Source organism: Panthera onca, chromosome D3 (assembly GCF_046562875.1).
Source record: "Panthera onca isolate mPanOnc1 chromosome D3, mPanOnc1 haplotype 2, whole genome shotgun sequence".
Taxonomy (NCBI): domain Eukaryota; kingdom Metazoa; phylum Chordata; class Mammalia; order Carnivora; family Felidae; genus Panthera; species Panthera onca.
In genome coordinates, this window is record NC_138350.1 from 35,955,263 (window position 1) to 35,968,399 (window position 13,137).

The window sequence follows — 13,137 nt, forward strand, 5'->3', positions numbered from 1 at the left end:
GGAGGAAAAGAATGAGCTTCATTTGTGCAGAGGCAGCTACAGCAAATGTGGGAAGCATCTAAAATCATTCAGACATTCCTCCAACTTCCTTCTAACAAGCAACTTCATGCTGTATCAGGTACTCTTTTAGATTGGACCCAATTTTCTCCCAGCCTCATCTACCAAAAATACCCCATTGATCCAGGTCTCACTCTTTTAACACCATGCTATCCGACAAATTAATGTGAACTAAGATGACAATCCTCATACTCTAAGTGATTGGAGAGACCTTATAGATCCTTGAATCGAATGTCTTTATTTAACGAGTAAGAAATCTGACATCTAAGGATGTCAACTTATCAAGGTGACAGCTAGTTGGGGATGTCATATTAAGATGACTTAATGAGCCACCTCTCCCAGACATGACATTTCAACAAGCACCTTTCTTCCTTGGTCAAAATGATGAGCTGGTAGAAATTTCAACTGCCTTTAGCAGACTGGTATTCCCATTTTGAGGTTTGTGAGTCTTTTAGGAACTACTACAATCAAAATGCCAAGCTTTTGGCCCCCTTATGGGGCCCCTAAGACCAATTATTCTACAGTGTCCATGTTTCAGTGAACATGATATAAAGGAATAAGTGCTGGAAAATATTATTCCCAATGCCATCTTGTCTCATTCTCTTCTATGAGTGAGTCATCTCAAAATGCGGTTCAGAGCTGCAAATCTGAAGATGTAAAGTCACTGTGTTCTGATTACCCTGAAATGTCTTTATTCTTTTATTATATCCTAAAAATTCCAGACTGACAGCACATTTACTAGAGGTCACCAAGTTGAAAGAAGGGTACAAAACAGCCAAGTTTCTATAAAATGCCTTGTTTCATAATTCATGTTTTCTTCTGATACCAGAAAGCCTCTGCTTCATAAAAGAAATACTCTTCAGTCAATTGATACTTTGGTCTAAAAATCCATGTGATGATCTTTAGATGATTTCTTAACACTAACTGGAGAAGATGTGAGAAGTTCTCCAAAGGGCATGGTCTGTGAGCCACTGCTATTTTCTTGCTAGTAGTCTTTCGACTTTTACAAGCATCAAGATTATCTGAGATGTTTCTCCACCAGTTTCTGTGGCCCCATTCCAGAGATTCTGACTCAGTGGGTCTGTGGGGCCAGGAATATGAGTCTAGGAGCCTCATGTGACTTGAACACGGGTGGAGTACCACCTTCCGTGCTATTGAGTAGTGTTGGCTTTGCACGGTTCCAATTCGAGGTGATCACTTTGCTACTTTCAGCTTTTTTTTTCCTTTTAAAACACAATATTGGCCACGTATTTATAACACATATATGTGTATAACCACACTGACATACATGTCACTTTTACAGCCTCCAGGTATGACCACTATCAACCCCTTGGACCCAGAAAGGGAACCTATTAGTTTGAACTATATGAAACTGTCAATAGTCGACCGTTTCTGACTTACAAGAACAGTGGGTTCACATGGTTAAACCCACAATGGACATGGACAGTGCAGAACTGACCAATCTCCTCTCTTCCTCATGACTACACAGACACAACCCTGTCACCTCAAGAGCCCTCCTAATGTCATGGCATTGATTAGTCTTTATGATAATCCTGCAAGGTACTTTTCCAGAAAGAAAACGAAGACTCAGAAAAATTCAACAGCATACCCAAGGCCACAAGGCAATTCAGAAGCCTTGTTCCAAAATCAGGAACACCTGATCTGCGGGGGGGGGGGGGGGGGGGGGGGGAGAACTGCCCTTCTTTCCAAATCCCAAGGAACCCACAGCTGACGTCAAAGCCTCAACATCCTCCAGCTGTCAAAGGCCCTCCACGGCCAGGCAGGGCCCCAGCATCCCCCCACTCCAAACCTTCTGAGGGTCAGCAACACAGGACATGCTTGCACAGTGACCCCCTGCTGGAAGACAAGGAGGGGCTCCCTGAAAACCCAGGCAAATAGGACGAAAATGGTAACTGACTGAGAAAATAGGGCAAGAACTCCCATAACACACACACAGGCCATCATGCCAGTGGATAATTGTGGAGATCTCACACCATATTCAGTGGTCTAGATTTCAAAAGTCAAGGAAGCAGAGAACACAGTTTATGAGACTGTTGTCAAGGTGACCTCGTTTTATGAAGTTTCATCACCTGAGTGTATACCATACCGAATGGAAAAGGAACCAGAGCATGCCGGCTCTACTGAAGATGAGCTGGATGTTAACGTGCGAAAGTGGGCTCTAAGTATAATTCATTTCATTCGGTACCAGAAATAAAACCAGCAGAGATAATATACATGACACCCTGTTATGGAACCTTCTTACTGGTGAGACCACGGTTCTTTTAATTTACCAGTGACTAAAATCAAACCCTCCTAGAGTCACGATAAACCTACCATATGATAAATTCCAATTTTAGCAAACTTCTGCTTTAGAACAGTACCTGATTAATACATTTATATTATACATGATAAAATTACAGTTTAACTTTCATATATTCAGGTAACAAAAAGTAACACTTTCTCCTCCAAACTTAGCAACTAAATACTATCTACATGCTTATAAATTGCTAAGGGTACCAAACACGAAATCCATAGCCTGGGCCTATTATTAAAGTTATGCCAGATGCTCAAAAAGCTAAACTTGATAGGAAAAAAAAAAAAAACACGTAGTAAGTATAAGTCATTTTATATTTTTCTTCCCCAAGAGAATTTAATTCATTCCCATATTCATTCCACAAATATATTAAGTGATTGATACACATTAATACACGCTAAACATTGCTCAGTGATTTGATTTTTATTTTATATATTATCAGTATAATTTATTTTAAAGGTAATGCTTTAGGCTACTTCATAATTTTGTATCCAGAGAATGTACAATGAGGTCATCTCAAGCATGTGGTTGGGACATGATTTAAAGTAGCTCAAGACACTCCAACTGAGAAAAGAGACCTAATAGGATCCATGGAACACCGACTGCCAATAGGGTGTGGTCCAATTCCCTGTCACCTGCTGTCAGCAGCCTTCCTGTGAACCTGCTTGGATTCCACAGCTAGAAGCTGGGGAGAAGGAATGGGGTCTCTGCCTTCCACGGTGATACAAACTAAAACACATTCTCCTCCTTCAGTGCAATAAATCTGCTTTCTGCATATCGACTAGGAAAGAGATCAAAATGAATATTCACCCATCTGAAAACAAACTGATGCTCTATAAGCTTTTATGCTTTGCCGCCCATAAAAAGTAAATGCTTTGCTTCTGCTTAGGCTGTTGCATTTTGAAATAAATCACTCTGTTAAACGGTGGCCTTTTCCTCCAAGGGAGATGCCAAAAACTCATCTGTTCTGACAAGTCCCTGACAACTCTGCTCTCATTCATCTTCTCCCTCACATGCTGCAATCACTGCTCTCTGGCCTTCGAGGTCACGCCCCCCCCCCATCAGCCCCAGATATAAAGTGAGTGACCCTGCCTTCCATCCTATCCTCCGCCTTCCCCTTGCTTCCAACACTTGAGCTTCATATAAAAAGTGTTTAATGACTCATTAGTCCTCCGCGTTGTAAGCAGGAAAATTAACTGGATCAGATTTCCAGTGCAAATTGTAAGGACTTCCCCAACTATAAACCTAAACCGCAATGCCACAGAAGTAATCTCTCGCAGGCTAAGTAAGCAACAGCCCACAGCCACTTCCCACCGATGATACATACCTGCCCCTGGCTCTACACCCCACTGCCTCTTTCTGGGCTGCTGCTAAAAGGCCTGATGGAGCACAGCCACAGGTGAAGACGAACTCTCACTTAGTTGGCAGACATACACTACTTCTTCTAGCCCCGCTGCTATATATAGAATAGCAGCAACATATGATACAGCAAAAGAGAAAAACGAGAAAGAGGATCACAGACCGGTTTAAAGTTGCCTTTGGGTCAGGGCTGCACCACAACAAACTAAAGATTACAACTACTGGAACCAAAACTTCCGTGAAAGAGTTTAAGCTTACAGAAAAGAGTAAGACGCGCGGACAGGCAGAGGAAGGTGCGCTAAACAGCATCCTTCCTTCAGCTGTAAGTAAATGGGAGCAGGAAGCCTTAGGTGGGTAAGGCTGGGCCTCTCCCGGCTCAGGCAGGTGGGTCTAAGGATGCAGCTACACCTAGTGATCAGCTCTGGATCACAAGCAGGAGGAGCAGGAAGCAGGAGGAGCAGGAAGCAGGAGGCCAGCCTGCCTTGTGGAGAGCACTCGGCGCCTTGATTCTCGGAAAGTCTGGTGACAACATTGTCAAGATAAATCTGTTAAATAACGTGCCGAGCGCTTTTAGTTACCTGGGGTGTTAAATGACAGAGACGGCGATGTCTGTCTTTTGCGGAAAACAGAAATCAGCTCTATTTTCGGATATGCACTGGCGGTACCCTGAAGAGAAGGGTAATGAAAACCCTTTTTCTATCTGGAAGTTGAGTTCATTTCCAAAGGCACAGTTTCCTTTGATTTCCACATTGAAACTCCAGATTTCACGTACATTAATTTCCAGTGCTCTCCAAAGACAGAACTGTTTCTATTCTATTTCAGTGGGTTTTGAAACTTCTCATAAATGGACAAAGCATCATAACTGTATGTTTCTTATCTTTGCCCACTACCACCCCTCCCAATGCTCCCCTGTCAAGGGGCTTTACAAACAGGAAGTGCTCCATATTTACTTGAACGAAAGGCATTATTTTACAGACACATTGGGCTGTGCACTTATTACAACAAACCAACAAATACCTTCTACACACAATATCCACCCAGAAAAATTTCCAGTGGCTAATCATTACCACAAATTTTAATTAAAACTTTATGTTGAAGTAAAATTACAGAAAACTTTTTCATTTAAGTTTTAACAAATGGCTGGCTCCAATATCTTCCCCAGATAAGACTATCTTTTGAAATGTCACACTGGCGGTTTCACCTAAGAGGCTGAGAATCATAGCACGGTCACGTCAGCCTGTTCATAATTTTGGCTGTGTTCATCAGGAGGCCAATAAGTGCATGAACGTGACTTCTATTTTTACCCATGGTTCTCTTTCAACTCTTGTCAAGGTAGGCTGACATTGCAAAATGAGGATCCTGGCTCTTCGGGAAAAGTAGTTCTTACAAGCATCTGAACGCTCTCAAGGGCTTCCTGCAACACAGACAGCAGCCTGAAACCCTCCTCCAGTTTCAGATTCAGCAGGTCTGGGTGGGGCCAAGAGTCAGGCGTGTTTCACAAGTTCCAAAGGGATGCTCTCACGCTGCTGGTCCAAGGACAGCACTTTAAGAACTGCTTTTTTAGATCAACATGTCCCAAAACGTGGCCACAAACCAGGATTACGTGGTGAGATGCTGTGAGACCCTCCATGAACCTTCCACCTTACAATCGCCATAGCTCAGCCCTAGAAATTAACACTGGGAAGGGCCACTGCAGGTGCTCCTGGGGCACACCAAGTTTTAAGAAGTGCAGATTTAAACTCGGCTTGCCATCAACACTTGGCTCAATACCCCCCAGGCCCTCCCCAAGGCCACCTAAAGCTGCTGAGGTGCAGGATGTAAGAACAACCTACCTGTCACTCTTTTGATTACCTTTCCTTTCCTTTCCACAAGTTCCATCCTTAAGAGCAAGGAGGGTGTAAGGGCAGCGACCCTCCTCTGCTAGGACCTCCAGAACTAATGTCACTGATGCCTGAGCACACAACACTTTTCTTCTCACGCCTGTTTTCTTCTTTTATTTGTCTCTTACACACTTCTACTCAATGGCGGGGGCACTACAGACTCCCAAGGTTGGTGACTAACCCTTTCCTGCTCCCCGCCCAACACCAGCCCCTACTTACTTTTCTCTGTTGGGTTTTTCAGAGCCACAGAAGAAGCTCGGGCTTTCTGGCCACTACACTGGAAACCACAGCAAGATTTTAGGAACCCGAGAAGCTGCACCCTCTTATGATGGGAGGCTTCTATTATTTTGGATCTTTTTAAATGTTTCACTACTGAGTCTGAAACACGTTAGTAATGAAACCTTTGCTCACTTACAAAATGAGCTTATTAATGTGTTACGTTCGTGGAGATAATAAGCAACTGAGAGACGAAACTGTAAGAAAGTTGGTGGGAAAGTTGGTCTTCAGAGCCAAGAAGCTCAAAATTAAACTAAAAAGCCTGGGAGGGTAGACACCACCCTCAAGAAAAATGTTATACTGCTGAACAAATATGTAACTACTTATCAACGTGCCTGACCCCTCGCTGAAAGCTAAGTCTTAGGAGATTCAGATAATACATGCTCATTCTAGAAAAGTTGATGAAACCTGAAATGAAAACTGAAAGGAAACAATACCGAATCCAAAACACGATTCCTCTACCAAAACAGACACATACAACCAATCGGTTCTTGGAATGTTACTAAAATTGTTATGGAACCATCATGGAAAAATTTGAATAAGCCATCAACTTTTACAGAATTGCCACGGAAATATTTAAATTCTAAAACCAACTTTTGCCAAAAGTAAAGGTTTTGCTTCTTTCATCCAGTGTTTATATAATCTGAAGACACAAATTGGATTATTTGTCCATTAAGGAAAGTTCTTTCAGAACTTTTATTATTACTCAAGTTATATACATACTTACCCATACATCATGATATGTAAGTAACTTCACTTCTGAAAAACTGTATAATAACCCGTTGGAAACATGAAAGACTAAAACCTGTAATTTTCCAGATCGGCACAATTTATTACGCTCAAGCAGTAAATACTTCTTTACATACACATAACACTAAAAATGTTAGAGTAATTTTCTACGCATATTTCTTTCATGCTCACTGATCTAAATTTGAAGTATTTCCATCACATGAATTATCAATCTAGTTAAAGCACCATAAAAATATAAAGTGTCATGACTATAGTTACCTGAAAAAGAAAAATAAGTCACAATGCTCAACAAATTATTCCCACTCTTTATAAAGTGTACCTTAATATTTTGTATTTTAAAATAAGCTTAGACTTACAAGAAAGCTGCAAAAAATAGTACAGCTTCCAAGTACAACGCTTCACCTGCCTCTCCTAATGTTTACATCTGACATAACCCTCACCAAAGTCCAAAACTAAGAAATGAAACACTGGTACAGGACTGCCGACTAAACTATAGACTTTTTATTCAGATGTTGGCTGTTTTTCCCACAAATAGCCTTTAAAGAGTATTTTTAAAATAAACTTTTCCACAAGAGCCCCAAATTCACAAGGATATGGTAAGGTTTAATTTATTCCAAATACTGTGGTAGAAACAAAGGGCCAGATCTGCTTGTATTTCTATCTCTGCAAACCAGAGTTTTAAGAGAACTTAACACATCAGTCCCATTATAATGTAAAACTAAATACTCTGTTGTATTAAATATATTACAATTCGGCTTTTAAGAAATTGGGTCAAAGAAGAATGACCTGCCAGCTATTTGGCTTCTCACATGAAAAAGGAGAATTTCAAACAAAAGTAAAATGACTTAACTTTCTTGAGGCTGACTTGTGTTCCTTTTTACAATAGTTTTTTTTTTTTTTTTTTTTTTTAAGTTTATTTATTTTTGACAGAGACAGAGTGCGAGCATGAGCTGGGAAGTGCAGAGACAGAGAGAGAGACACAGAATCCAAAGCAGGCTCCAGGCTCCAAGCTGTCGGCACAGAGCCTGACGCGGGGCTCGATCTCACAAACTGTGAGATCGTGACCCAGGCCGAAGTCAGACGCTTAACCAAGTGAGCCACCCAGGCGCCCCAACAAGTTATTTTTAATGACCGTTAAAAGCCTAGAAGGCAGGAAAGTGAGCCTCCAACAAGAATACTGGCATTAGAAATTCCAAGAATATTAACAAATTAGAAATTGTAAAGATGGAAAACCATTTTTTAAATGGCATGTTTATAGTACATAAAGCCCACATGAACCACACACTGAATTCTTTTTTTCTTCCAGTAAGTTTAGCATTCTATTTCTGATCTCTGGACTCCAAATTCCCTATAGCCCACCTCTAGAAATGATTAATAAATATATAAATTCCAGTCCTTCCTGAAAAGGACACGAGATTATGAGCACTGCAGAAAGGGAAGAGAAAAGTCCCGTGTGTATAAATCTTAGTCACACAAAAAACCCGCCACCATTCACACAAAATCTCATCATTTAAGCCATTGGAGTGAGCTAAGGAGAACCCCTTCTGGAAAATACTCATTGCAAAGGCAGAAAAATGTCAGTCAAGTCCAACTTCCTACAATCATTCCTCTCCCTCCGTTCTGTGTCAAGTTAATTCAGATACAAAGCGACTGCAAATGGTCAGCGTTCACGTTAGTGTTCTAGTCTAAAAATTGTGATTGCCTGTTAGATCTAAGGCTTCATGTTAAGGGTTTTATGGGGAATCAAGAAGGAAAAAAATACTGACTTTGCCTTCAAGGAGCTTACAATCTATCTCCTTTACCTCTAAAACTGATTATCACATAAGGTGTGTCAGGGGAAAAAAGCAGCCAATTATTACAATTTCCAGAAGAATCCTAAAAAGAAATAAGCATCACTGTTGCTCATAACTTTCCCAGCATACACAAAGAAACTCGCTTTTCAAAGCATTAAGTGCCTCATGCCTATACCACCTAAAATGCAAAGTGGACAGAAAAAACCATAATGCATGGCAACATACCTGATCGCCGCACACACAAAATTTACCAACTTCACATACTTAGAATTTCAACATTTCCAAGCAGTCTCTCGGATATTGCCCTTCCTTTCCCCTTTAGCCACTAACACACTAGAATAACTCTGGCTTTCCAAACAAAAGGTAAGCACACCCACAAACAGAATGATATTATTTCCTCTGAAAAAAAAAATATGGCTAAATTTTAGTCAAAGTTTCTTGGGGTTTGACAGTTTAAATCAGCCTTAACAAGGACACAGGCCAGTCCTATCTAATGCTGAAGTCCTTTTTTAATGATGAATGAGTGATGCTTGAAATAAGCTACATAAATATTTGTTTCCATCCCCTTGCACACAACTTAAAAATCCACCCAAACGCTATTCGACAGGCTTAACTTTTAACAAATCCCAGGCAGGGACTTATGAATCTTAATAAGGAGAAAACCATCACTAAGGCCCTCATATTTGGCTTCTAACACTAATGAGTTACAAGGCTCTAAAACTGGTGAGTCTAACTCCATAATTCGCTAATAAGGCCAAAATCTGCATCAATTTTATATCAGACAGCAGTGTATCATTTTAAGCCCTCTGGAGCACGTGCAATTACTAGACAGTTAAGGAAATATTAAACTTAGGGAAAGGGTACTTCTTTATTGAAGTTGACAGTTTGGATTTCACAGCACAGAGCAATCTGCCAACCACGATCTCATTCTCATCTCTCCGGCCAACTGTGGTCAAGGGTCCTGTAGCTCAGCAACACATGGGACACAGGCGTCTGTGCCTCTGTGAACCCAGGACTCCAAAAAAAGTAAAACTGTACGTTACCACAGACTAGACAGCCAAACCTCTCCGATGGTTAGAATACGCGTTTTACTGTCAGTGAAAAGCTCCTTCACCAAAAATTCGTTTAAAAGGTCCAACTTATTCATTCCTCCCTAATAATGATACAAACCTATTATGCAACCCAAGTTTACGCTCAAATAGCGGGGTTTTTATTTAACTAAAAACAAGAAGCCCAGCGCCACCATTGTACGTGGACCTTAATGAAACTAATACACATGAGAAAGTGTGCAAATGTACACGAGTCTGGCCCATCCACCCACGTGTGTGCTCCAGGTATTGATGGCAACCTAGAGATAAACCCCCTAACACTGCGCGGCGTTGGGCCCCACGCCTGACCACCCCCCCTCCACACACACACACACACACACACACACACACACACACGCCTGGAGTCTACAGGTCCTCTTGGCGAGGGGCCCCTCCCGGCTCGGCACGCCCCCGGCCGCGCTAGGAGACCCACGCGCGCGCACACTCACACACACACTTGCACGCACAGTCCCTTTCCTTCCCACCTGGGACCCTCGGCGGCGCGGCTGGGTTAACAAGTTGCCACTGGCCTCAGCGCTCCGCTGGGGGCCGAAAGCGGGTAGATGGGGCCCTGAGGGCGCAAGGCCGCGTTGGCCCGGGGCCTGGGATCCTGGCCTCTCCCTCCCGGGCTGCCGGGTCCTCCCGCTGGGACCGACGAGGAACGCCCGCCTAGGCTCTCCGGAGCTGCTACGCAACCGTCTGGATGAGCCAGGGGTCACCGGCCGAGAGGGGCTTGGGGGGCGGCAGCAGGGACCGCAGGGCGCCGGGCGGTCGCCACCACCGGAGCTGCTACCGGGTCTGGACGATCGCCACGGGCGCAGCCGGGGACCGGCAATCAGGCCCGGCCGCTGCTCCGGGTCGTAGGGATCGCGCAGCGCCCACGCCCGGCGGCCCCGGGCTGCAGCGCCGAACTTCAAGCAAAGTTTTCTGCTGTTCTTTTACGAGCCGGCCAGGGACTCGCAGTAGCAGCGGTTCGCCAGAGCACGAGCCCAGGCCCGGGAGGGGTGAGGGCGAGGAGGGGGTCCCCGCTTCGAGGCTAGTGCTCGGGGCACGCTCTCTCCGGCCGTCCGAATCGCCGATGCCTGCGATCCCCGCCGGCCCCTCGCCCAGCGCGGGCTAACGGGCAGCAGCTGTGTCTGCCCACCGCGCCCCCAACCCGGACCCGCCGCCCGCCTCGGGCTCTCCCCGCCGGGAGCTGCCGGCGTCCCGGGCCCCCGCTCCGACCCGCGCGTCCCCGGCGGCGGCACAAACGGTCCCGCTTACCTGAAAATGTCTCCCCTGCCGCAGTTAGCAAAAGTCCGGCCAAAGTCGCCAGGCAAGTCCCAAGTCTCCTCATGTTGCCGAGTGTGCGCCGGGCCGCTCCCAGGCGGCGCTGGGTAGGCGCGCGAGGGCGGAGGGCGGACGGGAGCTTGGGTTTCCAGGCAGCCAGAAGAGAAAGATAAACAGCCAAAAACAGAGCCGGAGCCCCGAAGTGCCAACAGTTGCAGAAGTCCGAACTCTAGCAGCTCCGGTGGTCGGGGTCCTGGGTCCTCCTCCGCCGCCGCCTGCTCCACTCGGCGTCCAGCGCGGCTGCGAGAGGGAGCGGAGGGCGCGCCCGCGGAGCCAAAATCCGCCCTCCGTTCCGGCGCCTGCACCCGCCGCCGCTCCGCTTCCCCTGCTCGGGACCTGAGCCGCCGGCCGCAGCCGTGGCGGTGGGCGCGTGCGTCCTGCCCGCCCCCTCTCCGCCGCCAGCCACGAGCCCAGCGCCGGGGGCGGCGGTGCGCGGATGGCCGAGCCCGCGCCGGCTCCGCGCGGGGCTCTTGCTCCCCGACTGACTGGCGGTGCCCCGCAGGCCGGCTGAAGGGAGCGCCCACGTCACGGCCGCCCGGCGCCGCCGCGGCCCGCTAGAGGGCGTGAGCGCCCAGCCCCGCCGGCCCGCGCCCCTGCGCTCGGCGGCCGCGGCGCCTCCGGGAGGGAGCTCGGCTGGGGGCGGCCGCCGCCGCCGCCGCCGCCGCCGGTGCAGCGTCACCCGCGCGGAGAGGAGCGACGACACTGTTTCCACCCTCTGTCTCTCTCCCTCCTCTCCCCAGCCGCGTCTTGTGCTCTGTGCCTGGCTTCCGGAAGGGTGACCGACTGTGCGAGGGTTGCGCCTCAGCCAGAAGTTTGTCCCGGGTCGTGAGCCGCTAGTAGTTTGTGCGAGCGGCGGGCGGGACTAGCGGCCTGCGGCCCCGCGGGCGCGGCGAGGCAAGCTCCGTCCCCGCCGCCCGGGGCCGGACGGCAGCAGTGTCGCCGAGCGGGGCCGGCTGCGCCCCGGCGTCGCAGGGCCCGCGCTCCCGGCCGCCGCGGGGGGGAAGACGAGCGAGCCGGCAGACCCGGGAGGCTCCGAGGGGCCGCGGACGGAAGGAAGTTGGCGGGCTCTGGGCGCGGAGCGGGAGCCGCGAGCGCCGCGAGCCTGCCGCGCGCCAGCCAGCCCGGCCCGCCTCGCGGGACACGCGCGCCCGTCCCCGGAGCCCCCGCAGCCGCTAGGCAGCCCCGCGTGGGCCGGAGCGAGCCGCGGGCAATGCACCGAAGGCGGGGGTCTCGCCGAAACGAGGCTTTGGACATAACCCGTGGTTTCTGATGGAGGTGCAGAGTGTTTGGGAACGGGTGAGGAGGAGGCGTGGGTAAATTAATCACACCATGTCTTGGAATATTTCACTTACCATTTTGTGCCTGGGATGACTATTTTATTAATCCCAAAGCTTTCGGTTTTTCAGTCAAGAGGTTCGCTTTGTAACATTACCAAGGGGGGCGGGGGGAATGTGGTTCTCGTATCTCCCTCAGAACAAGCACGCTGAGCCAGCAGCACCAAGCAGCTGGAGACGCCACTCCTTGCTAAGTAAACGCAGTAAAGGGGCTTGGGACGAGGTTGCATTCGAAACCAAAGTAACTAAGGAAAGTAACGCGGTGTTCTAGCAAGGGCAGTGACACTGGCAAAAAGGCAAACCCATGAGGCAGGTGCGCGCCGCAGTACCCCTGCGCTGCTTCCACCTAGTGCGTGTTTATAAAGGCCCCAAAAGTACATCGACCCCATGCAGACCTCCACTTGGCCTCCCATGGACCCCATCGACAGACAAGGACCTCTTCGGGGCAAATTTAGGGAGGAGAGGACTTTTGCTTTTGGTGTCCCAACCCAAAACTCCCCTTTCTTCAGGAACTCCACTTGGTGGATCCTTACCAGGAGTGCTCTTTAAAAGGCTCTGTGTTAATCATTTACTTCTTAATATGACTTCACATCATCTTGCTACCTCTCACGAATAGGCACTTGTTGAGCCTTATCTTTACTGCAACATGAACGGTGAAGTATCAAAGAAGGGAGTCGCATACCTCAGAGGATCGGCAAGTGAGGATGGCCCAGTCTGCAACCTGGGCTTTCCATTTATTGAGGTCATGTGTGCATGTGAGGGAGCCCAAATTTGCCGGTTTTGAATGGTAATGTGCTTTCCAATGGAACTTTTCTGCTAGTAGATACGTGGAGCTTCCCAATAAGGAGGTAAAAGCCAATCTAGTTGCTTTCCTTCTGAGTAACTTCTTTTTTTTTTTTTTTAATTTTTTTTTCAACGTTTTTTATTTATTTTTGGGACAGAGAGAGACAGAGCATG

The 13,137-nt window shown here is 47.4% G+C and overlaps 1 protein-coding gene across 5 annotated transcripts in view; it reads right to left on the bottom strand.

Moving 5' to 3' along the window:
- PTPRM (protein tyrosine phosphatase receptor type M) overlaps nt 1–11,332 on the bottom strand; it is a 796,527-nt gene extending 785,195 nt beyond the window's left edge. For 2 of the 5 annotated variants that reach the window (XM_060613276.3, XM_060613283.3), the window contains exon 1: nt 10,781–11,332. In XM_060613276.3, the coding sequence (XP_060469259.1) occupies nt 10,781–10,853 (73 nt within the window). In that variant the 5' untranslated portion in view covers nt 10,854–11,332. The remainder of the gene's footprint in view (nt 1–10,780) is intronic. The other 3 variants (XM_060613278.3, XM_060613277.3, XM_060613280.3) reach the window with 2 other exon arrangements.
- Between the last annotated feature and the right edge of the window lie 1,805 nt (nt 11,333–13,137).